This window comes from Lepisma saccharinum, chromosome 30 (assembly GCF_977018435.1).
Source record: "Lepisma saccharinum chromosome 30, izLepSacc3.1, whole genome shotgun sequence".
Lineage (NCBI taxonomy): Eukaryota > Metazoa > Arthropoda > Insecta > Zygentoma > Lepismatidae > Lepisma > Lepisma saccharinum.
The window spans coordinates 30697982-30725879 of record NC_139258.1 but is presented as its reverse complement, the minus strand read 5'-3'; the positions used below and the strand labels follow the sequence as shown (position 1 = coordinate 30725879).

General features: G+C 34.6%; 1 protein-coding gene across 6 annotated transcripts in view; it reads left to right on the top strand.

The window, feature by feature from the left end:
• Fmr1 (synaptic functional regulator FMR1) overlaps window positions 1-27898 on the top strand; it is a 143363-nt gene that overhangs the window by 79163 nt on the left and 36302 nt on the right. For all 6 annotated transcript variants that reach the window (XM_083115480.1, XM_083115483.1, XM_083115482.1 and 3 more), the window contains 3 exons: window positions 15202-15345; window positions 19368-19480; window positions 22614-22729. In XM_083115480.1, the coding sequence (XP_082971606.1) occupies window positions 15202-15345; window positions 19368-19480; window positions 22614-22729 (373 nt within the window). The remainder of the gene's footprint in view (window positions 1-15201; window positions 15346-19367; window positions 19481-22613; window positions 22730-27898) is intronic.

The window sequence follows — 27898 nt, the reverse complement described above, 5'->3', positions numbered from 1 at the left end:
TTGTCCTGGCATGTGGTGTAATAATTTCTTTAAAATTGTTGTCACATTTTTGTACTTAATTGTTATGCATTAGTTGCCACTTAAATATCACAGTCCAGTTTCGAACCCAGCCGTGAATGTATATTGGAATAACCTGAAAGGGATATTTAGCTAACTTAATTTTATTTGAATTTGTTAGTTGAGCAGTTCATGCGGTCTTGGCATTTGTCTTGCACAATAGAAACATCTCTGCGGTGGTCCAAGTGGGACCACACACATATTGGAGATCCTAAGTTACATTTTGGAGGTGTGATTTCAGATGCGAATTTTTCAGACATTGTCCCTGCATGGAGCAGGAACTCCACCTGCACCTAATCAATGAGAACCTAGTGGGTAACTGTGGGTAGAGGCAGCCAGAGGCTGGTGCTGATCACATAACTAAGATCGAAAATGTGTTAAGCCCTACCTCCACATGCCGTAAATGCCTTCATGGCACATGCAATGCACAGAGGATAGCTTTATAATTTTTTTGTTATCCTGTTGCATCCACGTTCAGATCTGAAACATTCATAGAAGAGAGTGGTCTTTGCTTGAAATTTTGTGATACAATTGATATCAGTTTAAAACTAGTAAATTAATTGGCAAGAAATGCTACAATCAAGATGAACTAATCTACTGATTTGTTAACTTAATTTTCATTGTTTTTACAATCAAATTGCAAAAATTAATTTATTTTTAAATTAAGCGAGCTTAAATATTGAGTAAAAATTGAACAAAACAACATTATGATTCCCTTTGAGTCACAAAAATTTCACTTTGTTATTTATGTGAACAAACTACAATATTTTAACAATCTCCTTGTTGTGAGTGATCAAATAGAAGTTCTGCTAAATTTTTAATGTGGGTTTTACCATTCTTATTCAATGTTGTACACAGTTTATCTCCGGTTATTGAAGCACAGCTTATATTTTGGTTGGGAGTTCAAAGAATGGGGATTATTTCTGTGAAAATTCTACATGTGGTTTATCTCATATTTTAAAAGTATTTTTCTAAATCTAGAATGAATACTAATTTTGAATACAATTTATAATTTAAGCTTTAAAAATGTGAAGATATGTTGTTTAGGGGTGGGTGCAATGAAAAAACTAATATACCACTTGCATCGTTTTCAAAACAAGGGAAAGTACCTTCTCAATAATGTAGTGGTAGCTTTGTCACTGTGTAATCAAGGGGTCCTGGGTTTGATAGCCAGTAGGAGTACATATTGTTTTGGATCACACTAAAACTGTAGGCCCAGTCCCCCATTAACCTATCTGTGCATAAGTAGGTATGGAACAGATTAATTGGTACTCTTACAAGTATCAGATGATAAAGGCATATCGGTGTATCAGTCTACCAGTAATTTTACAGATCTGATATATTCATAAAGATCTTGTAATTTAGTGCGATGAGGTGACATTTTGTTATAATTTTTGTGGATATAAACATGTAATTTACATGCCCTAGTTTTTATTTTAAGTAAATGCCTAAAAATGCAGCTGCCTTTGCATGCCAATCATCTGTGAACATATATTTTTTAAAGAGGTCAATGAACCATTCAGGTTCTTCAAGGATCATTTGTAATTTTATATTGGTACTTTATCAGTCCATCCCTAACTACATTTTCCAGTACCTATTTAGTACTGGTGAATCTATTTAATTTGTGTTAATATAAGTGAGTATATTTTATACTGTTACATGTAAATTAGTAAAATGACTCATTTTAGAGAATTACTTTTATGAGTGATGTTGCTTAACCCTTAAATGCAGGGGCTGATTTTCTCGATATCTGTGCCAACACCGAGCTTGTTTTCGCTGGGAAATTGAAAATTCCACAAGGTTATAAATTAGAGATGGGTCAATATGAAATTTTGCCCAATACTAATAAAGTACAGACATAAAATTTACCTTTACAGATAAACCAATATTCTACAGATCCATTATAAAATTCAGAATGGTCCGTGAAGAACTTAAATGGTTCATTGACCTCCTTAATAAATGTGTGTTACCAGGTGACTGCAATGCAAAAGAAGCTGCATATTTAGAGTTACTTTGGAAAAAGTAGCAGTGAATGAAGATTATATGTTTATATCCATAAAAATTATAACAAAAAGGCAGAATATTGCACTATGTTACAAGATATTTATAGAGATATTAGATAGGTAAAATTATTGGTTATTTTACCGATACACCAATTGCCTATAGCGTACCGATTAATGAATCCCATTCCTCTTTTAAGTAAAGATTTATTTCTTGGAAACTACATGAATCCTAAATTTAGACATTATACCTAGCTTCGTTTAGTACAGATTAGGCTATAAGCCTTTGGTCTAGAAACACAATTTCCCTTTATCGGGTAGAAGAAGAAGACATTTTTTTTATATATATATACAAAATTTTAATTTTGTCAGCCCCCCACTTAGGCAATGCTGGGACGAGTGGGATATTCTTGATGGCAAACCAGGTCGTGAGATCTTGTATGCCTTACTCGTCTTGGAGGGGAAACATAAACCACACAGGACTGCCTTACACCACTGAACTACATACAAGACTATCTATCTGTTATCTTCAAAAGTCAAAGCTGAAGTGGGTAAATGTCCACCCTTGCCAAAGAAGCTCCCTTGCGAGTCTGACCTCGATTGAAGTAGGCTGAATTCCTTCTTTGCTGTTGCAAGGGGATAAAAATAGCACAACTAAGCCAGTTCTTCCCTCCTTCGAGCAGTTATTGGTTTTTGGATATCCAGCATTGTCGATCACTGTCTACTATAGGAAACACTTCCTACCCCCACCCATGTTTCATTAGTACTCTTCTGTGAAAAGGAAACTCAGAAGGCTCTCACAGGACATGTTTCCTTGGTAAAACTTGTTTTCAAGCACCATTCTTGTAAACAAAATGTCAAAGTTCATGAAAAGAAAATTTAAAAATATCTTAAGGTCTGTCCCCTCCCCCTCAAGTATAGCCAAAATCAGCTCAACTTAATAATTACTCATGATGTGCCTCGAGGCTCATATAAGCACTCAAAACATTCTCCGAACATTGCCTGAGTCACAATATGTTTCAAAAATAAAATACTATGCGGAAACACTTTTGTGACGTGTGTGTCACACAGCGTTAGCGAAAATTCCTGGTGTGACACATAAAGGGTGTCTCAACAAGAATGTCGGATTTAATATCATGAAAAAAAATTTATGTTCATGTAATGGCATAATTTATACATCAATACAAAGGGTACATGTTTCTAGTTAAGTACATAAAACAATATCTGTCATATGTGCTCACGACTTGCTCTGCATGTAGTCAGTCACTATCAATTAAATTGCTGACGACTCTTACATAAATTTGCTCCTCAATTTGGCTGATGACATGTCAAATTTCCTCCTGAGTTCTGGTAGGCTTCATAAACCTGCGTTTTCACATACCCCAGAGGAAGAAGTTACAGGCTATCAGGTCATATGACTTTGCTGGCCAGTTCTGGTCGCCGTTGCATAAAAGAACTCTGCCCAGAAATTTCTCATGCAGCAGGGCTATCATCTCGTGGGAGATGTGTAAGGTAGCACCTACCCAATAACAATGACAACAAATAAAAGACAACAGTACTTAAATTTATTAAAGCAGTGCCAGCAACCCAACAACAAAAAGACAATGGTGCAATTCAAATCTGGTGTTCTTGATGGGACACTCTTTATGAAACTAAACCGAGATTATTGGAAGATGCTGGAACTCTTATTTAGAATATACAGAATGACATTGTATTTTCTTGTAATCTGGTTGCTCTCCTTGCAATGATGCATGAAAGAGAGATGTGCTTTGCCCATAGATTTGACAATCACCAGAAGATACTTAATTTGAATGTTGCATTCACACTTAACCTCTGACTATTGAATACATTTACTTCTTTTCTAGAATTTCATTTGTATTGAGAATTGCTTACACAAGCGTATATTAATTAATTTGATTAGGATTATTTTCTAACATTATAGGAAATACAACATTATCAAGTCAAACTAGTCTGTGCAATAATACCTGAGTTTTCAAGTTCCTGATTTTATACATAATGCACTTGATTTGGTTTATTTTACTTCACTTTTCTGACACTGTTGGCTAATTGAGAAGATTTGGAGTGATGGTATGGTGAAATTGAGGAAGGGACACTTGCAAAGAACGCCCATACCCAAGCTGTGATTTGAACCTGGGGTCTCTGCCATCGTAGCGCAGGCTTCACAGATACCAATCTGATCCAGTATAAAAGAAACATTCTGAGTTCTGTCTTAGGAAAGTTGCATATTATAATTTTTTTAGGCTGCTTGCTCCCCAGGGTAACTGAAGTCACGGCCGTGCAGTTGGTATGGCACCTGACTACCATGTGCAAGACCCACGTTTCATTCGTGGGGTGTATATCTTGGGTGGCATTTTTTCTTGCAATGTCCCTGCATAGAGCAGCTCTAGGGTTACCCAGCCTCCAATCAATGGCTGCCTCGGGGATGTAGCTGGAGTGTGGTACTTAACCACACCACCTCCATTATGGCAGAGATTGAAAATCTGTGTAGGGACCAACCCCAATGCACAGGAAATAACTTTACCATTTTTGGTTTGTGAAAACTGTAACTATAGAAATATTGGCTTGATAATGTTGATAATTTTAGCAAAACATGTACCAATGTTCCTTTATTGGCCAATCCCAGTAATCTATGCCCCACTTTTTGGGGATAAGATTTTTTCTATTTTTAAAGTAGTATTGTGCATTCTACATAATAATGGCCTTACCTTAGTGTAGGAAGGTTTGTGCTTAATGTGTGTTCAAGTCTGTAATGTAGAGTTATGTTCCCTATTTATTTATTAAATCACTTAAATGCAAGTTTTGAGAGGAAACTCAACATGTTTCTGATTTTCAGACCCAAATTTTGAGTGTCCTTTTCTCGTTTTATACCATTTTGAAATTGCATTTAAAGTATGTTCATTTTTGTCACATTATAGTGATTAATTCTGACAAGCAAATTCAGAATTCTGAAATATTCCACTTTTTAGATTTTTAAAAATTTGTATGTGCTAATTTTTTTATGGCCACATTTCTTTATATCATAAATAGCCTCTGTTCGTAATTTTGCAAAAAAAATTTAAGTGTAATTTCAGCACTTTTTGTGTTCAAAATATATTGCATGCTGTTGCAATTGCGACTTCTCGTAATTTTGTAATCATTACTTTTGAAACTTACAAGGGAATGGCAAGTGAACGTGATTGCCAATTTGTCAGTTTTGTGTACTTACAGTTCATAGAGGTGGTGGCATTTCGGATACATTTTCCTAGTTTTTCCTTGGGCAATGTTAGGATAAGAATTTCGTTAGTCTAGGTTAACATACAAGATAAAAACAATATGTAGGTCATTATCGTGTGTCGTAGGTCCCTTATGATGAACTCACAGATTTTGACCACCTTTAACCAACAGTCACATACAAGTACATATTTAAAACTAAAATAAATAAGTGACCATTTAAACATTTACTGAGTCTGCAAAATATAATGTGCATAAAATCGCTCAACATAATTGTGTTCAGCTATCACAGAACATTAGTGTCCTTAACTTCTGTATGAGTACCACTTTTTATTGATGAAGTGAGAAATGTGATATTTTAACAGCATGCAATCATGGTTGAAAACACGAAGACCCAGAATTTTGTCTACAGACTCAGTACCTAAATGCATGACCATGAAATTAGATGGATGGCAGAAGTTTGCCCTGTTGCCACCTCTGAGCACAACCCGTGTCTTCGGAGGTTTAGGAGAATAAAAGATCTTGGTGTAAACTTGCTCTTTGTAATCTATGTGATACAAACTTACATTAGGCAATGCAGCTCTGTTGATGTTGCCACACAGTGTGCAGGAACCAGCGACTTTTGTCCCACTCTCGCTTTGCTTTCCCCGTATGTGGCACCAGTGCAATTCTGCCCAGTCACCTATTTTCATGGCCGTGCATTGAAGTGCCTAAGTACAATCCCTAAGTTTGTTTAGTTTATCGAAATGTTTACCTACAACCTGTTGCTTCATGCAGTTACAATTGTAATGAGCCATGGGATAAGGTGAATTATAATAGACAGGTTGCATTTCAAGGCAAAATTATAATTCATGCTTTTTCAAGCTGTGATGTGGGCATTACTATATTGAGCCCAGTCCAAGGGACAAGTGACACATAGAGCTCGTCATGTTGCTTTTGTTCGGGAGGTTGCATTTATTACTAAGGGTTCGTTTCCAAGTGACATGTCACCTGTTGCTTGGTGCTTTGGTCTGAAAGCTCCTTACAGTAGTGGAAAATGGTCAGTAAAAGTCAGTTTGGCTGTATATGAGGAAACCTGCTGAGGAAATAACAGTATTTTGCTAAAAACAATATTCAACACAAAACCAGCACGATAAAAATAGCCCCAAAATTGGTCCCAATCTTCCGGAGTTGTAATCGGTAACTGCAGTTGAAGAGAATGAGAACAAAGCATGCAGAAATGCATTTGAACCATTTGACTAGTTTCACCTTTGCCTGTAGTATTGGCAACCAAGAATATATGCCACTATAAAATGTCTTTTTTGTTTTTCACTTCACCCATAAAATATTCGGAAAAGCTTTATGCAACAGTTACTGGAGCCTAAGAAACACCAGATGTGCCAGAGAAAATAGATATGTTTACATGCAAGCAATAAAGAATTGACTATTTAAAAAAAATAATAGTAGTTATTATCTTGCTGCCAACTCCCTTGTAAGTTTCAAAACAAATGCGTTTACATTTCTTTGCTTTTTAATGTGTTTAATGTTGAAAAATATCATTGAATTGTGTGGAACAGGTTTCTGTATACATTTCTAGTGAATTTTTGCATTTTTTTTTTTTAGTGAATCAGTAAATATTGAAATGAATCATTTCAGCCACTCTCTTCCCCTTGTCTTGACTCAACTGGCCCTCTTTCCCAATATTTGTTAACTTATATCTCATTTTTGTGTTTATTTCAAATATGCATGATGTACTTTCCATAAATTATTTTTGTTCATAGTAAGTTAATATTTCTAAATGTTTGTTTCAGGTGAGTCTTCTGTAAATACTTACCTTTGAATTGATGAGCTGTTTACTTGCAAATATATGTGTACTTATATGGAGACAATCCTTTTAAATTGTTTTTAATGATATAAATATTCTTGTCAATGATTTTTTAGAGTATTCAAATATCTTTATGAATAAAATAACCAGTAAAACTTCAATTTAATATTCTTCGCTTAACAAGTTGTGTTTTCTTGTGTTTACTCTTCCTATACCTATGGATTGTGCGAAAGTTTATTTATTACATAAACCCATACTGACACTGCACATTCAGCTTTCCATGCAACTGTTTGTGTTTGCCTTTTCACACAAGTTTTCTTAACCCTTAAGGAGCTTTCAGACTGAAGTGACAGGTAACAAGTCACATGTGGTTTCACACTGAAGATAGAGAAGTGGCAACCTCGAACTGGCACTCTCTCTCCAGTCTGTGAAATAGCATCCATTATGCATTTCTGGCAGACAGACAGACAGGCAACACAATGCAAGCTATTGAGAAAACTACACAGTACAAGTGACGTGCACTTTGGTGTGTTCCCCCGGTATGAAAGGCTGCATTTATTTCGGAAGGCTTGTTTCCTGCACTTCGATCTGAAGGCTCCCATGCTAGAACAGTACCTGTCCCAATGAGATATTTATGTATATTCCATGTCCTGGTAGGGGATGTAATGTATGCAACTTTGGGTATCTACTGTGTTCAGATAATGTTCTAGGGATACACATGTTGATACAAGACTCTTAGTGTGTCATAACATAATTTTCTCTCCTGGCTTATAAGAGGAAGGGGAAGCCCCAACTTGTAAATATTTTCAAATTTTGATCTGATAACAGCCTGTGTCCAGTCCCTCACCCTGGAAAACTTTCTCAGCATTGAAGGTTTGGTTGAATTGAAAGGATGCTTTACACATTGTTGCATTCTGTTTTAAATGTTGAAACTGCCTTCTTAAATAATGTAATTCCATAATGGTTTTGGGGACTTTGCCAATATTCACCATATATTTTCACAGGTGATGTTCAATTATTATTTCATACAAAAATTGAATTTAGCTGTGCTCTTGCTGTGTATATAAATGACAGAACATGTCTAAAATACTATAGACAAATAAGGCATCAAGTTTTGGTCATTGATAAAAGTATGTGGAAACATTACTGAATGGCCTATTAAAAAAATGCTATGTTGTCATTTTTGGCTGTGTAACTAATTTGCCAGGGTAGGGTATCTCTCAGCTTAAAAATGTTGTCTCAATAGATTTGAGCTGCCACATAACTGATTGGTTAAGCATACTCAGCTTTGTTGCAAGTAGTGCTAGGTTTAGTCTCCAGTGAGACCTCGCAAAATCATTGTTGACCCAACATTGTGAAGACATTTTGGCAACTACGAGGTTAAGTCAATAATTATCTGCAATTCACTTGCCACTCCCATATTCTGTACTGAAATTGTTCGGTGGATTTCACCAATCACTGTCAAGCAAGCTAGGATTGCAGTTGAGAATAGGCTGTGACACTTGTTTTCTGCACACGTGACCATGATACAAGTTATGCTAAAAAAAAAATATATGGACTAAACAAACAAGTCTTCCAATCATTATCACCCTTAGCCCCATCTGAGCTTCCTGGGGTAAAACACCACCCCTGCAGACAATAATTTGAAACCATGTACAGATAGAAATGGCATGGGGACCAATCGTAATAACGGTATGAATATGGAAATTAACATCAATTGCAGAAATAGTCATTACACGTTTTTAATAAAAGAAGTTTTATTAAAAACTTTGGATCAAAATTATGTTGACATTAACAGGTAGGTACAGTATATATCGTTCTGTGTGTATGTACATTTTTATTATTAAGGTACTTTTCTTGTCCCCCCCTGCTCTGAATATAATTTGTTTGCAGTATATCCACATGTACACAATTTGCTAACAAATAAGAACCTTGTGTGTGAATAAGTATTAAATTGAAGTTTTACTATGCTGAAGTAAATGCAAATGTAGTCCCTTTATACAAGAGATACAAATATGTTTTTATGATTAATATTTTTTTAAATTTCCTGCATGGAACTATTTTGTCTCCTGCTAATGGGATATCTGCAGCTAGTTTGAAAAGTGATATTTTATGTAGTTATTGTTTTTAGTACAGTTTGCTATTTGTAGTTGATAGTTTTTCATTGATGAAAACTTTAATTTTGTAAATATGTGTGATGAATCAATATGTGGTTAACTACATTTCAATCAGTTAATTTTTATTTCAGTTATTGAGTGCAAATATAATTTGAACAGTTGTGTTCAGTTGTTTGATGTGGTGTACTGTTTGCAGTACCACAGTTGAGATGGTTAATATTCGTATGTGTTTTCTATGAATTTTGCATAATGACGACAATGCTTTAAATAAGGCTAGGCACTCACCCCTCCCCCCTCCTCCTGTTTTGTTCAATGACATGATCCAAGACCCTCCGTAGCAAATGAGACATGGGAGATTATTATTACAGTTGATGGTACAAAAATTGTTGAGAATAGAGAAGTACACAAAGCATTTTTAAGGGCTCTTGACTGATATAATGTATACTGCTTTGATTACATATTAAATACTTGCCCTTGATCTGTCGTCGTCTTTAGATATCTGCTAAGAATATATACAATTGGTGTGCAAATGGAAACATTCAGCTTTTGAACAGAATGAATCAATTTATCTTAGCCACCGTGCTAATCTATTGTCATGATTCCAAGCTTTTTGTTGAGACCTAAGACTAACATAATCCAACATGTGCATTGCCTTTTTAATGAGGAAAAAAAAAAACTAGTGGAAACATTGCAGAAGAGGTCAGATTTTTACTGAGTAATGAATGAAGAAGACTTGAAATTGCTTCAAAACTAGTGCAAAAAAGATATTATCCTGTAAAGGGGAATTGGAGAACTTGTAAAGTATGGTTTTCCATACTTTGCATTGTACAATTGGAGAAGTATCCTGCAGCTACTTGAGAATATTGGCTACCATTTCAGCATATGCAACCAGAAGTTAGTTTAGGAATCCAGAAACTGAATAGACAGATTATGAAAAATTTATATTTATATATAGTTCCGCGTTTGCTTTATATCTAGCGTATTTCACTCCTTTTGGGTGCCACCTTGTCCATCTGCAAAGTATAAGAGGAGATAGCTCTTATTATTCATTCCTTGTGTGTGTATTTTAAATTGCAGCCACATTGATGCTGATAGAGTTGATAAAAGATTGCAACTGTTGACAACATCCAGTTGGTTTGTGCCATATCCTAGAGATTGTACTCAAGGATTTCGTGGATCAGTTTTTCATCACATGATTGAGACAAATGACGTGATTTGAATCCCATTCAAAACTGTAGGCCCATTGTCAGTTAGCATCTCCCTACATAAGTTAGACTAAAACAACAACTATTTGAAATAATTTATATAGTGTGGCAAGTTTGGGTCTTTACAAGGACACACATTTATGGGCAATGAAATATCAAAGATTTTGGTCCAAAAACTGAGCACATTTATAGATCAAAAAATGTACATAAAGTGGCATTTTAGTGTTAAACTTTTTGAACGAAAATTCTAAATTTGATTCAAATAGAATATTCATTACATAAATTAAAAATTTCAATTTTAATACCACTTTTGTCTAGTTATTTGAGAATTATTAAGTTCATTTCTGTGTAATAAAGCCCATTTTTCCATCCGAAATTTTGTAACAGAATTAATCCATGTTCTGGAATTTTGCATCGATTCATGACAAAATGCACCTGACACCTTTCAGATACCTCAAAAATGAACTTTTTAGTGTATCATCTAATCATATTTCTATCAAAAACTAAATCTACATATCCCTAGTCATTACACACAAGTCAGGTCAACAGGTAGGAGGCTTTTTGGGCCCCAGAAGTAGACAATCTTAGTCAAGTCCCATTGCTTTGTTGATTAAACTCACAAATATACAACTCGGGTGCTTAAGAACTTGGATGGATAGGTCAACATGTTTTATTTGGCATACAAAATCTATGCATTTGTTTCGGAGATGCTTTAAACACTACAAGATATTCCTGGCCAACATCATCTTGTGCGCTGGAAGTGTTAAATGTGTTGCTTTTTCTCAGGACATTTGTTTTGAAGAGTAAGTATTTAGTTCAGTAAAATAATATAATTGTGTATATGTAACATGTCTGTTCTCAATGATTAGATATTGCATGTTTCAAATTGCCATTTTCAGTTGCAGGAGTTACTTCCCTGTAAGTTTCATGAAAGGGAAAAGTAAATTAAGTAATATTAATTATTTTGTACATGCAACAAAGGAAATCAATCATTAGGAATATCAATTGATATATAGGAAGGTTTCTGATTAAAATGTTAGTTGATATTAATTGATTTTGCAATAGACAAAATGTAATTTCCAGAACAGAAGGAATACAATCATGTTAATACGAAAATGATTGTCGTCAATATTTTGTATACAAATCACGCTCTGGACAGAAAATATGTTTCTAGAATGAGATAGTGTAATCAACACAATAATTAAACTTTGAGGTGATCTAGATAAACTTAAAAATTATTTCAATTGCCAAAGTTTAGACAAATTGTATTTGTGAAAATGAGATACAAAAATTGAATCAATACAAGCTGCTTGAAAATTATATCATTTTTTTAAAAAGTGCCATTTCTAATAAAAAAAATTGCTCACTTGATTTTTTTGTTCAGGTAATGTTCGATATTAACAGAATTCATAACTGGATTCTTTTGTTATACATAACACAGTGCAGCAGTAAATGTCAAATAGTGCTCACAGTTACAAGAAGTTCCTAGATATGAGATAAAAATAAATAAATAATAAAATGTTTAATGCTAAGATGTATTTTTTTTTGTGATAGTATAAGGAAACAATTGTAGCTTTTATTTTTCTTGTCTTATATTAATTAGAAGTTTGTTAGTGATTACAATTATATAGGCACCATTTATTACCCAAACTTATATTAGAATTTTCCACATATAAATACCATGTTTGTAAAGGTTCAGATCATAGGCCAGAACTCAGTAATATATGAGCTAGGAGGAACCAAGGTTCAACAAGTATTTTGGATCCTTATTTTTTCCGTAATTTGAGATTGTGGTGGAAATGAATATAACAAATATTTTCTGAGTTTCGATGCAGTACACCTGCGAATTGTGGTGTAAATTTAGTATCATTTGAAGGATGCAATTAAGGAACTGGAGTTCAATCTAGTAGGGTACATACAGGCTTTTTGTAATATTAGCATTATGAGGGGAAATACATGTATAATGCAAAAGGCTCAATCTGAAGATTTTGCAAGTGTGATTTATACAATGCTGGTCTGTCTGGAATTCTAGTTGGCTTTGCAAAGTGAGTTAATTTTTGCTCATAAACTTTTGTGTATGGGAACTTCGGTTTCCCTACATTAGTAAACATTAGTAATTTCTTTGGCACTGAAGGAAAACAAAATAAAATGAATTGGATTGGCCTTAATGCTACTAGTACCCCAATAAGTTTCTCCCAGCGCCATCTATCAGAAGTTCTGGCTAGGGTGTGTTAATTGGGGAGAATCCGCTTCTCACTTCAGCCTGGATTTTTTTTTTTTTAAAAGATTGTCCATTGATGGAAACAGTTTTCTCTCAATAATAATAATGAAAAATGCATGGTTGGAAAATGACATAGCTCAGATTTTTTTACCTTTGTAAGATTAATAAGTCTGCAGTTGAGGTTGCCAGATATTCTATAATTTTGATACGTTCAATCTAAAGGTGGTCCTTGTATTATGAGTGCGTGGAAGTGAGGTGCCCACACACATTCTTGATCTTCCTGTAATGGAATTAGTTTTATCAGCACATGAATTCTAGCTTCAATTTTTTCCCACAATTCCCTGGGGAATTTGGGGAATCCTAGTTCAACTAACTAGCTCTGATAATAATTACTAACCCCTCGAGGGATAGAGCTTCAATCATCTTGTTAAAATAATAAAAATGTTGGAAGTCAACATTGCACAAGTTTCTATGAGTTTTTAGGAATATGACATTGAAATGTGTTTAAAATTGAATGTAGGCTTTGCTTTTTCTGTGATGAAAGAATTATAAAGGAACAGTATTCTCTACTTCAATAGAAAATAATTCTAAATTAATTTTTTGACATCTGAATTACAGTTTGTTGAGCCGTGGTACAATGAGGTTTCACTTTACTAAGAAATTACACCCACCTTCATTTGAACATTGTATCATGTTTACTGCAGTCTTTTGCTTGGAGAAACATACATGGAAGTTTATTCCACTTGTTGAGTAGGTTTCGTGGTCATTGCATTTTTTAACTATGGATTTGTAAAAAAAAATATAGGGTTCCACATAGAATGCCTGGCAACTTGGCCTGCGATAAATGTTGTCAATTTTTATATTTTTGTGTGCATTTTGCATTCGATCTTTAAAATAATTGCAATTGCCAAATATCTATTCAAGAATGCTGCATTTTATCTTTGGTGTATGGGTGATCTTCAAAAAGAGTAAAGAGTCACTAAATATTTAAAAGTGTCAGTTGCTGTATGTTGTGGCCATAAGGCACCATTGGATTGGCATTGCTGGTACCTTTCTGTAAATTTATTTTCATAATTGTTTTAAAATAAGTTGGGCATCCAGATTTTCCAGGAAACGACAATGCTAACATTGTAATCACCTTTTCCAATAAGCTTTTCTTCAATCATTGTTCTTAAAAATGTGAAGTTATTTTTTAATGTGTTGAACATAGTATTTCAGGTGAATGCAGTAACTTAGCAGCACCATGTCAATTGGAACCCCTTCAGTCGATGTTGCTTCCAGTTGTTCATGATTATTGCCAAGACTCAGATGTAGCTGCAGCGATTCTTCCCTCAATCTCATGTTTTGACCAAAAAAAAAAAAAAAAAAATACAGTAAAAAAATCGTAGTATTGAAATTTTTCTCAGTTGAAATCTTTTTGTAGCATTGATGTACATTTTCAGCTACCATCAAGATAAGGAAATGCACATACAGGGTATGTTGTCTTAAATAGTTATTTCCATAATGTACAGACATAGTCCATTTCCTTTTGGTAACCATCATGCTCGAGAGGAACATGGTAACGCGAAGAGAAATTTTGAAATTGAGGAAGCAAAGAGCTTCGAGAACTCATTTCAACCTATTCTGAACATCAGTACTACAAAATGATTGGTACAAATTACTGTTTTTAGTAGTAATAACTATTATTTGGAAATATTGGTGCTTCTCGGAACATATTTTGAGTTAACCCTCTCATGGAATCTTCATGTGGTCAATTGCCAGGGACCAAAACGAAGTGGAGTCTGATTAACGGAAGTGGCCAGCCACTGAGATGGATGTTCATTATTGCACAAAAGCTTTATGTATATAACCACATTTGTTTATACCAATAGTTGACACTGAAATAGGTTTTAATATGGTGGAGTTGCAAACTTTTTTTTCTATTTCTTTTGATATATAACCGATCCTATATGAAGTAACATTTCATCATATCCACTATATAGGAAGGCTTGTATTCTAGATTCACATAGATATGCTTGCTTTCTTCAAACCATTTTCTAATTGTGGAAAGTAGAAGTGCTAAATTTTACATAGAAATGCTGTTTTTTACTATTTATTTATCTCACAGTCAAAGAAAACTAGATACTTCAATCTAGTTTGCAATTTAAAAATTTATCATTTCAGTTTCTATAATATAAAAGTACATATGTAGTTAACCACAGGTTGATTTAAATCACAAAGTAGTTAAATTATTATTAATGTAGGTTAAGAAGAGTGTGTTACAGTGTACAGTAGTCTGAAATGTGGAATGCATTTTAAACAGCAGCTGCATCAGTCAATTTTATTACTTTTTAATGAACGTGAACTGAAATATTTTTCTGCCAAGAGTTTCTCACGCTCTAATAATTGTTGACTTTCATGTAGGAGTGGCAAAAAAAGAGTTTTGCAGTGACTTAAACTGCTGCATTCCCGTTTGTTCAGTTACTACAGCTGTACCATTTTGCAGATATATTAAATACATTACTAGTTTTATTAAATAATTCATGATGTGAGCATGTTTGTGATTATTTTGTTTTATCTTTATCAGGTGCGGGTAAAAATTGAAGGTGATAATGAGCCACAGCCGACAATTCCTAGGGAAGAGGGTCAAGTTCCTTTTGTATTTGTAGGTACTGTAGAAAGTATAGCCAATGCAAAAGTTCTTTTGGAATATCATTTAGCACATCTAAAGGTAAGTACAATAATGTACAAATATATTAATATTAATTACTTTTTTGTCAGGATGTCAACCAGAGCTTTCGAGAGTTTACATCATTGTCATCTTCAGGGACTTGTATTATCTTCACTTCAATCCCTGAAGATAAGTGATATTCACTCTTGAAAGTTGAGGCACATTTTTCTGAAACTAGCTGGTCACTGTCATGAAAGCTTATAGACACTGTCATTTTGTCATAAAATAACATTTGCAGATTTTTTTTTCAAAGCTTTTTTACATACTTTTAGATAGGGATGTGCTGAAGCCGATTACAGATGTATAAAAATCGGCAGAAATTGACATATCGGCATCGGCAAAAATTCGATATTTAAACCGGTACAGATTATACTAGAGTTTTACCTTCTAATAAGTTTTATATTTTATTTTTGTAATATTTATTGAAAATTAGGTTATGATTCATCATCATTATTGTAGAGTTTTTGTAATAAAAATATTGCACTCTCTCATTCAGAAGATCAACCTAACTCAAAATCTGAAATAAAACAGTACATTGCTGAACCAGGATCTGCTGTTGTATTGTATTCAAAAGTGAGTATTCAAACCTGAAGCAAGTGCTGAGAAAATACTTGGGCATACCTGCTGCATCAGTATTCAGTGTTCGCTGAACAGATTTGCGATAAGAGAAGAAGTAGGTTACTTCCTGAAGTGCTTCCAAAACTCGTGTTTCTGAAGTTGAATCTGGCAGCAGTAAATTTCCAACATTAAGGAATTCATTTTGTTTTTCAAAGAGTTGCTTGTGTACTAATGTTAAACCTCTTGAGAATCCATGTTCTTCTTAAAGGTTCACATAACCACCCTTTGTAGATGCAAATGTACATTCGCATCTCTTGAGAATATATATGTATATATTACATATGATATGCAATAGAAGTGTACAAAGCAAATTTATTTTTGTCATGCTGAAAATAACATCTCGTTTCTGTTTAATAACCTTATGTATCGGAATCTGTTAAATATCAGCATCGGTATCAGTTTCAAAAATTATCGGTGAGTACATCGGCATCGGTGATCACATCCCTACTTTTATACCTATTTTTAGTTTGAAAATATTTTAATTTTGAGTATATGCCACAAGATAACAGTGCCTGCCACTGATGCATTCGTATCATTGCCATTTCAGGTGTGGATCAAGTACAATAGTATGTATTAGGGCTGAGCTGTAGGTACTCTAGAAAGTAGAAAGAAAATTGTAAACATTAAAAGTAGTTCAGAATATTTCTAAATTTTAAGATTTTCAATTGGAACAATATAGCACTGTACAAGAATTTTACTTGAAAATATACATAATTTCACATGATATCATTTAATCACAAAATTCATGTTGCCAATGTTGTTGTAAAAAATTATGCACTTTGCAAAATGACCAATACACTCCAGATAAGTTGCAGCCAGTATCTGTCATTAAATTCCAACTGACATTGTCAATTTGCTCAGCTCTGGTAAGCATCTTATTTTGTCATCTGTAATGTACTGTAGATCAGTATAAAGTACAAACCATTTACAATCAGTTGATCAGAATGAAGGTTGTATACCATTTGGCATAATTGTAAAATGAGTGTAATTTAGATCGAGAGATTATTTATAACTTGTAATTTTATTTCAGTAGATGATTTGTATGTAATTCCCAATCTAGTCATGAGAGATAGGTTTCTTCATAGTTCCCACTGAATAAACATCTGTTTATAATGATTTCAAAAGGTCATGCACCAACTTAAATCCTGTCTTTTTTTCTTCATACAGTTCTAGAAACTGTCAAGTAAACCACATTTACCAAACACAGAACATTTGTTATTACACTTGGAAGTTGTGCACTGGAGAGAGTTGGAAATTCTGTAAATTGGGTTTAAATTATTGGTACATGTTATGTTGTAGGGCTGACATGTGGGTCTACTGATTTTGTAATATGCTTTGTTAAATATGAAAAGTAGCATGTTCCCTTTATAGTAGGAAGAGCATTGGAGTGACTTCTTAATGTATGTATTTGGCTAGGCTGAGAGACCATGTTAAATTTTCCATCCAGCATAAAATTTTTGTTGATAACAATAATATATAGATATGAGATTTACAGATATCAGTAATGATATTTTGCTAATCCAATATTGATTGATTTGTTGTTTTAAGTACACTTTATGCATAGGAAGGCTAATCGGGACTGGACCTTCAGTTTAAAGTGTGCCATGTGCCTCCACTGGGTATCGAACCCGGGAGATGCCTTGATTACAAGGCGACAACGTTACCACTACGCCATCGGGCAGGTGCTAATCCAATATGAGTGGTTTGTTATATGAAAGTGTTCAATGTAAAACCTGAATGTTTCATTAGCCTTCTTAATTAATGTTGGTAATCAGGTCACTCAATTACATTTTTCCTTTGAAATATGAACCACATAAGTAGACATTTGCTTTACAAACCAGATTCATGAATTGTACATTTATATTCATTAGATGATAAGAAAATGGTAGAATTTTGTACAAAATTACAAGGTACTTTTGGTATTGTTGCAAGCAGCTAAAATGGCACAGCTAAGTCAATTCCTCCTCCCTCAGCACTTTCAAGAAGTCATTTGTCTTTTATCGTTGTGCTTCTCATAGTGCAAGACCAGTAGTGTTGATCACTTTACAAAACATGACTTCCCCCCACTCCTTTTCCATTAGCACTTTTCTGTGAAAATGAAACTCAGAAGACCCTTGGTAAAATGTGTTTCACCAGAATTAAGAAAAAATGTCCCTCAAAATGCACATTATGTTCAGGACTGCCCCACCTCAAATATTGCCAGAATCTAGTTAAAACTTTACTAATGATATACCTCAAGGCTCATGTAGCACTCAAACCATGAATCTCCGAATATTACCTGTGTCTAAAAGTTTGGTGAATTGTTCGATATATCAATGGCAACATAAGCCAGGTGTGCACGCATGCACATGGCTATCCAGAGACATGTCAAGAAGCATCACCTAACATGGAATACACATGGCCATCAGAGTAAATCTGCTGTGCGCAGTCGAACATAGTGTGAGAGGTGGTGTCACAGTGCAATGGAGCAATGAGTGAACATCAAGTTCTGCTACAAATTGGGGAAAACTGCAACGGAGACGCATGAAATATTGGTGCAAGTGAACAGGGTGGAATCTGCGAGCGGAAATTGTGTGTTCGACTGATTCAAATACTTTCACTACAGGAAGGAAATGACCGAGGATGTGCCATGTTCGGGTCGGCCTTCGACAGACAGAACCCCAAACAAGATCGAGTGAGTGCGACACATGAAGGCACGAGATCGGCGACTGACTGTATGATTGATGCCGGAGAAATTGTGCATTAGCAAAGACATGGTGCGTACCATTGTCCACCAAGATTTGGGAAAGCAGAAGATCTGTTCCTGGTTTCTACCGCACAAACTGACAGATGAGCAGAAAGCAAAACTGTCACCCACCGTACTCCCCTGATCTGGATCCTGCGGACTTTTCTGTTTCCCTGCCTGAAGAGCGTGAATAAAGGTGCACATTTTGTGGACATGGTGGCAATCCAAGAACGTGTGACATCAGTCCTGTGATCGAAATGTAGATAGACTTTTCCTGACAGTTTCTAGAAGTTTTATGAATGTTGCCAAAAGTGTGTTGTGTTGGATGGCAATTGTTTTGAAGGCCAATAAAAGTAATTTGTTTGTATCTTTTGTTCTGTTTGTTTTCTGATGCATTCACCAAACTTTTTAGGCACAGGTTTTATGTCACGTACGTGAAAACTCTCTTTGGGACATATCACAGCCTGCATTGAACTGATACTTTCAGATCACTGGTATCGGTTGAGCCGTGGAAAATAGGAAATAACAATTTGCCTGCTGTTGTTTTAGCCACCAATTGTACCTTACAGAAGTGAAATATAGTTTAGATAATAAGAGTGTGGTGTACTTGAAGTTTGTGGAAGCTCATTCATTCAGTACCATAGAAGGATTTACAATGAGTGTTTTTTTTCCTTCACAGGAGGTAGAACAATTAAGGCAAGAAAAGTTAGAAATAGATCAGCAGCTAAGGAGTATACATGGTACAACAATGGGCTCGATGCAGAACTTTCCTATTGCAAGGCGTAATGACAGGTGAGTATATTTTGCGTATACAGTGGAACCCTGATTTTAAGTTCCTGAATTTTACATTTTCCCACATTAACATAGCAAAATGTAATAAAATGTTCCTTGATTTTACATTATCCTGCATTTTAGGTTTTTTTCAGCTTGGTCTAAGAAAACATAAAGTCGAGGTTCCACTGTATGTTAACAAAATCATAGATTTTAGAAAATTAATTTTGTAATAAATTATAAAGAAACATACACACAGCAATGTGTAGTAATAACATTTATACAGTGTTTTACATCTAAATACATGCCTTGGTTGACTATTGACATGTGTATTTTTATCAACACCACTTTCTTGTGCCCATGGGCGTATAAAAATGCGTTGTTTGCTCAACTGTGTGCATAGGAACTTGTCATCAATTCCCTGTCCTCAAAGTGTTGGCTATGATTTTATTTATACTAGGACCAAGTCAAAGAGCTGCTCTGGTGTAGTCTGTAGGGCATTTGACTTCCACATGGGAGACCCAGGTTTGATTTCCAGAGTGGCTGATCTAGGGTTGGAATTTTTCCAGGCTTGTCCCCACATAAAGCAGCTCTGTGGCTCACCCACCCTCAAATCGGTGGGTACCTGTGGATGTAAAGGTGGCCGGAGCATGGTGCCGATCACATCACCTCCAAATTGGCTGGGACTGATAATGTGTAGCACCCTAGCCCCCACATCTCCTAATATGTGTCTTCATGGCACTGTGCTATATGTACGAGGAACCTTACCTTTACCTAGGACCAAGCCAATATCATGGTATCACATATCAATTTAACAAAATATTGATTAGATTTTAATCACCAGTACCAGCTGAAACTTTTCCTGCATCTGACTATAGTGCTGCAGTTTCTATAGAGCAGACGGGTAGTCTATTTATTTTGGAAATTATGCAAAAATGCATAATTCTTAACGTATTTTAAATTCCTTTAGATTGATATGGTATAATTGTAATGTTATGCTTAGAGCTAGATATGGACCATTATGAAGTTTTCGCCAATACTGATGAAATTTATTGATCCAAATATTCTACCAATGTGATATAAAATTGGAAATGTTTTGTCGAGAACAAGAACTTGAACCTCAATGCATGTAACCAGGTCACTGCAATGGGACATTCTTTTAACTAGACATTTATTTTAGTAAACCATGCCATATGAATTTTCTGTTTTATATTAATAAAAAGTAATGAAAAAATAACAGAAATTTTGCTCTAAATTAAGGGTTAGTATAATTACTGGCAACACTTTTATCAGCTGATTCCAATAGAGTACAGATAAATGTATCACATCCATACTAAATACACAGTTGTTTTTTCAAAGCAAGACCCATTTGCAATTACTAGAGCTGCATATTTATGGTGAATAAAAGGTAGAGATTTTGGTACAAAAACTGCACATTTCAGGCTCAAATATAAGTAAAATGAAATGTCAAAAAACACATTGTAGTGTTAATTTTTCATGTTTTTGAAAGGTGAGAGGTGCATTTTGCTACCATGTTTTGTCACAAAATAATGCGAAATAAACTCTTAAACACAAAAGTTAGGATTTATTTACTGACGCGACACCTTGTGAGGTCTGAATTATCCTGTGAGTTATGCAATTCACAGAAAATTGATTAATTCTGCTGTTAATTGGAGAAGCAAATATGGACTCCTTTACACAGAAATAAACTTAATACTCTGGAAACAACATTATAGTGTTATTATAAGTGAAATGTTAATTTTGTGTAATAAGTGTAGTTTTTAAATCAAATTTAGGATTATATTCACAATTTTAAAACCAAAATGTATTTTTATATACCACTTTTCATCTGATTTTTCACCGCTATAACACCGAAATTTTGCTTTTTTATTTACCAAAATTATGTGCCTCTACTTACGAGTTATGCAAAATCACAGAAAATTGATTAATTCTGCTGTAAACATGTGGCAAGCAAAAATGGACTCTCTTACACAGGAATAAACGTAATACTCTTGTCTATTAGAAACCAAATGTTTATTTTGAGACTTAACTATAGTTTTTAAATCAAAATTAGTATTACATTCACCATTTGAACACCAAAATGCATTTTTATACTGCTTTTCATCCCAGCAACGGGCTCTGGAACTTATGTACCAAAAAAGACCAGTCTAAAAAAATGTTATTTTTTGTAGAATTTATTTTGAAAAAGTTGCAAAAAATAGAAAAACTGAAATTTCTTGGAAGTATTGTTTTTGACTTGTGTCTGGCCCCTATTTAGTATACAGTGAGGAAGACTGTTTGCAGTTGTGGAACATAATAATCCAACATTAATTTCCTAATGTACTGTTGAACCAGTTATTCCCAGCAACCAATTTGTGTGTGTAGTACAATTATATATATATATTAGGGATGGGCCGATATGAAAATTTGGCCGATACCGATAAAGTACCGATATAAAATTTACCGATACCGATAACCGATATTCTACCGATCCGATATAAAATTAGAAATAGTCCTTGAAGAACCTGAAAGGTTCACTGACCTCTTTAATAAATGTGTGTTGCAAGGTGACTGCAGTGCAAGAGAAATTGCATATTTAGACATTTACTTTTTTAGAAAGTAGGGCATGTATATTATCCATAAAAATTACAACAAAATGGCAGAATTTTGCACTAAATTATCAGAAAATAATCGATATATCGGATCGGTAAAATAATCGGTAATTTTACCAATACACCGATATGCCTATATCGGCCGATACCGATAGAGTACCGATTAATCGGTCCCATCCCTAATATATATGAACACCCCTTCACCACACGGTTGTCAGGCCATAACAGTGTAGTTTACAATTTTTGTATTCACGTTTGGTTTATTGTGGTGGATCCTACCAAGTAGGAATTGTAATTTTCTTCGTCTAATTGCACTTGTTGGGAGGAGATACAAAAATTCCCATCGTGTCCACTAAAGATTTTGGAAGGAACATTTACAACATATGTCAGATCGGTAGAATATCAGTTGTCAGTAAATTTTTAATCTGTTCTGTATCGTCAGTCTGTCACTACTTTTTTTCAAAAATTGTTACTCTGAGAACATTTTACTTACTAATAAGTGTATTGATAACTTTTAATTTTTATATATATTTTTTTTACAGGGGCTACAACTCTGACATGGATGGTGGAAGCAGCAGAGGAAGAGGCGGTCCGATGAGAGGCCGGGGTCGAGGACGAGGAGGACAAGGACGCCATGGAGATAGCCGATTTAATACTGGTAATACGATTTCGGATTACATCAACAGTGCAGAGAAAAAGGGTCCACCTTCAAATCGAGGGAGAGGAAACGGGAGGATTGGGAGGGGTGGAAGTAATTCAGATCGAGGTCGAGGGACAAAGGGGGATAAAGATCGAAAATGATGGCTCCCTTTTGTTTCAACCAAGATGACTTTTGCAGAACCTGCATATGCAAGGAATATACTGATCTCTGGTTGAAGGTTTCTTTGCACAAAATTACAACCTAATACTACACTTAAACATGACAAATTTCTCGGGTGGGACTTTTGAAATAATATAAAAGGAAACATTTAATTTTTTCAAGTAATTTAATTTATATGAATAATTTATGAACATTCTGGAAAACTGCACAAAGAAGAGTTTTCTGTTTTTTCATTTATTTTTTTTCATTTTGAAACTTAAACTGAAATTTAATAATGGGAGGATGAATTAGTAATAATCTTCAAACATGGATCAGTATACCTTATTGTGGATTATGATTTCCTGGCTTTGGACCAATGGCTCTAGACTGTGGCTACACTGATAGATAGGAGACAGTGTGTTGATAACTGCAAATATATATATTCACACACACACATATATAAGTATATATATCTATATACATATAAATAAATTTACATTTCAATATCAGTTCTGATTTTCCTGTAAGACTTTACACATAAATCAATAGTTCACTGTATTTTCCAATGTTCTGTGTTTATTATGGTAAAATTACATGCTTTAATTTGCAGGGCATTTGAAACTCACATTGTTTCCTGTCTAATCCAAATCTGTCAAGTTATTCTTGTCATTGTATTAGGATGTGACACAAAATGTAGATCAAAAATTCCCTAATGACTAATGAATGTTGATACACAGCAGAATAGACCCTTGCATATCCCCTAAGAATGTTTGTGCTGTTTACAATACAGGTTATCCCTAACAATTGTAACTGTTTAAGCATGTTTTAATAACTCTGCAGGATTTTCATGTGTTTTGTATAGCATGATTCTGATAACTGAATACTTCAAGTAAATTATATCCGAAGTAGAAACATTCAATATATGGGTATAAAACATACATCTTTGCCCTTACGAAAATGTTTTATTTAAGAGCATTTGGCATTTAAAGATGATACTTTTTCTCGAAATGGAAATATAACACCTTATTTACACTTCAATCACTGCAGAGATCCTATATTTTGTGTGGGAAAATTTCAAAATTGGGTGGTGCCAATTTCAAATAATTGCACTCGTTTCTTCACATTCTATATTTCTATCCCCAGCTTTTCATTCATATCCAGCTTGCAATCATGAATTGTAAAAGAAAAAAGAGAGGAAAAAAATTAATACTGAACTTTGCGTTTCTTGTTTATATATAACCACTCTGTAGCCCATGACAAACTTGTTTTAATAATTTAATGAAGCTTAAAATTAGTGTCTTTCCTCATGAATGCCATTGCTTTGTTTAGGATGAGGAGAAGATTATTTCATACTCTGCCAGGAGATTGGCAGGATTTCTTTCCCCATGTCAAATAGCAATGTTAGATTGAAGTTAAAAGGCAAAGTATACTGGGGACTTGGGTAGTCACATTTGTAGCTGGATATACCTAACTCGTGGAACTCTTTGTAATTATTTTTGTTCATTTGTTTGTTTGTATAATCACCTTGTAAGTAACTACGATGTTCTCTCAAATTTTTTCTCAAGATTGAGCACTTTCTGTGTGGGTCATGAACACTCACCTTTTTTATAAATTTTAAAAATAATAATAATCTAAAGTAAATCTTGTTCCAAGGTGATGATAAAAGTTTGTTGCATAATAGTGCCATTTATTTGAATTGTTTGCAAAAGTGTGCACAATTGGCTGAATATTGTTTTATAAGTTATCCCTGGTGAAAGTTATGTGATTATTGTCCTTAGAATGAAACTGAGCATGATACAGTCAGTGGTAGAGATAGGTACTACATTGTAATCATATTACTATTAAGCTTAAGGCACTCATTGCAGCCAAGGTTTATAGGTATTCCTGTTCTGCTAGAATTTGGTTCTATTATGTGTGTGTGTTCAGTTTTGTTCATATAGATTTAACTATAAGAAGTATGGCCTATATTAGATGATGTAAGACACGAGCTGTGCAGCATATTTATGAAGTACATATTTTGATTGTAGAGGATGTATACCTTAATACACATCCTGTTTCAGATTAATACACACGGTTCATAGTTGTAAAAATGCATCTGTTTGATTCAAAGCCACATAAAAAACTGTTGAAGTTCGGAATTTTTTCCCCCTTTTGAGCTAAAGTAATGATTTGTTGTTCACCATTCTGTAGTTACTTTCTTTCGAAAATAGTTCACTGGATATTGTGCAAAAAAAAAATATGCTGCTCAGCCCCATTACAGGCTCATAAGACTTCATTCTCGATTGTAGGCTTAATTTGTAATAACAATACAAGGGAAGAATTCATATGTAGGTCACTGTCATGTTAGTTGTGTATTTGGAGAGTGTGGACATTGCTTTTGGTCCAAACATATTTGGAGAAACTTTTACTTGACAAAAAAGTTTCAAGAGACATCAAGGAGCAATATGTATTTTTCACATTTGCCTAACTTGTTGTGCATTTAAATGGCCAGACTCTCCATATTTTCTTGCATGTGCGAGTTGGGAAAATGTAACTGATGTAACATGACTGTCCTACATATGAAAGGAGGTCGGAAGAAAAACTTTCTGTTCGCAATGAAAAGGGGTTAAAGAGAGGGTGAAATGGTAGTAAATGCACATTGTTGCTTTAGGAAATAAGAGGGTCATCAAGGGATTTTTACCTTAGTGCTTTTTTACTCTCAGGGAAATAACTTTATGTATATATTAATCAGAGATTGGATGCGGATTGAATTTAGGTGATGGCTAGGATCACCCAAGTTTGCGAAATGTTGGGGAGGAAGTCGTTATTTGCTGGATGAAGTTTTCCCCTTCTGACCTCCATTTTTTGCACTGGCTAAACTTTTTGCTCCCAAAATAAAGAAACTGAACCAAGCTGGAAGGGTACTCTGAGGAATGGTGGCTTGAGTTGGCAAATTTACTGCTGGTTGGTGAACGTGTTAACCAATCAAGCTTGGATCTGTAGGAAAAAAGTGTGTTAATACTTGCCATGGTGTATTGTACTTGTTATGAGTATAAAGATAAAAAAAAAAAGAAAAAATGTTGCCAGTCTACAGGCTTGTGGGCATTTCGTATTACCATACCTCTTATCATTTACAGATTTTTCTAATAAAAAAATGTACAGTGATTGCAAAGTTGTGTTTTAATTTCATTGTGACCCTTTGTTACAGAAAAGGTGGGTCAGACTCGAACCTTATGCTACCCTTTCAGCTGGGTCCTCAGGATCTTTAATTGGGCAGCTTCATCTAGGGGTTTCCCACCAGTCTTGGATGTTTCTGGACAGAACTCTAGCACAAAACTAACTCCATGCATGGTAGTATGATTTTTCATTGCATGGTGTGATAACAAGCTTCTTTGTTTGTCTTTTATGGAGAAAGACGAAGCCTGAAAGGGTATGCACAAGTGTTTTGAGTCAAACTAACACCATAACCCTTTACCCATAAAAGCTTTGTTGTGTGAAACAACTGTAGTGTTTAGATTGTGTGTCTTTAGACATTCACACATAAGCCCATGTATATATGTAAATATTAAACTGCCAGATTTCACGTACAATGTAAAATGTGCAGAATTTTTGGTGGTGGGTGGAAATGGGTCATTAATTTTTAAAGGATAATTACAGGGTAACTACAGCTTCATTAACAACTTGAACCCTTACTAGTGCATACACCATATCAACCTGCAAAATCATATCCACATGCTAGCTTTTGTATTACAAAGCTATTAACCTTGAAATGCAGGCTGGTCTCTTGACACTCAAGATTCCTGTCATTTCTCTGAATCAACTCTTCAACTTTCATTTCTGTTTGCTTTTTTCATTTATACAGGGTGATTATAAAGTCTCAATCCATTTTTGAGAAAAAGAGGTTTGAGATAAAACAAATGTATTGAATGAACGTCCTAGTATATGGTAACACATAATCAACATGGAAAGAAAAAATATCGGACATGATAAGTGTACTTCCACAGGAGCACTCTGCATGTCTACACATGCATCCCAACGACGCACCGTTTCACCAATCACTTTAATCAATGTTTTGCATCGTGCACAGTACCTGTTCGCTTGAATTTTTAAACCAGTAGCCAGATATTAGCCCTGGTGGAGCAGGTTTGAGGAATTTCCTTTCAAGAGTTGCCTGGAGCTCTTTGAAGCTTAATCCCCGCAAACGTCCACACACCATCTCTTCAGTAGTCAGCATCTTTCACATCACCTATAAAAGGAGGAGGACATCAGCCATTTTCACAAAAATGGATCGAAACTTTATAATCACCCTGTGTACAGAGGTGTAACATATGTGGAGGTTTGTCAAAAGCTCTTTTTTTTCTTACGAAATCTTTTTGAATTTTGAAATTTTGAAATTTAGAAATTTGGTGTTATCAAATGTATGTAAGAAATATCACCAACTGAGAACTGCTTGGCCAGAATGTCAAGAGCTTTCACAGAAAGTGAAATTTGGGCACACATACAGGTTACATGCAGTTGACCACACTGACTTAATCAAATAATTATATTCAGAAAGATAAAAGTATTTAGTTTCCAACAAGACCATGGCCTTTACCTGAAGAAACAACCAACTTAACACACTAGTTTATCTTCTATGATGATAACATGACGGCATTTAAAGACTGCAAAATTTTAAACCCACATGCCTGAAATCTTCCCATCTGCTAAAGCTATATAATTGAAAGGAGAGTTAGCGTATGTGACCAATCTCTTTCCCTGTGAATCATTCATGTCCATCATGTAACACAATTTCCAAGAAATATTTAACAAAGTTGTGCTCTTAAATTGCATCTATACTGAAATAAAAGACTAGTTTCAGCAGTAGTTCAGTGCTTGCACAGTCCCTAGATACCATTGAAGTTTAAGGAAGTGGATCAGGGAATCTTGGCAGTGAGATTTTTTATTTTTGGAAATTCTCAGAAAAAGCATGTGAAATATATTGTGAGTTGTAGATAATATAAAATGTTTTACTTGGCATTTCCAGAGGTACAGTAGTCCATTCGGCAGGTC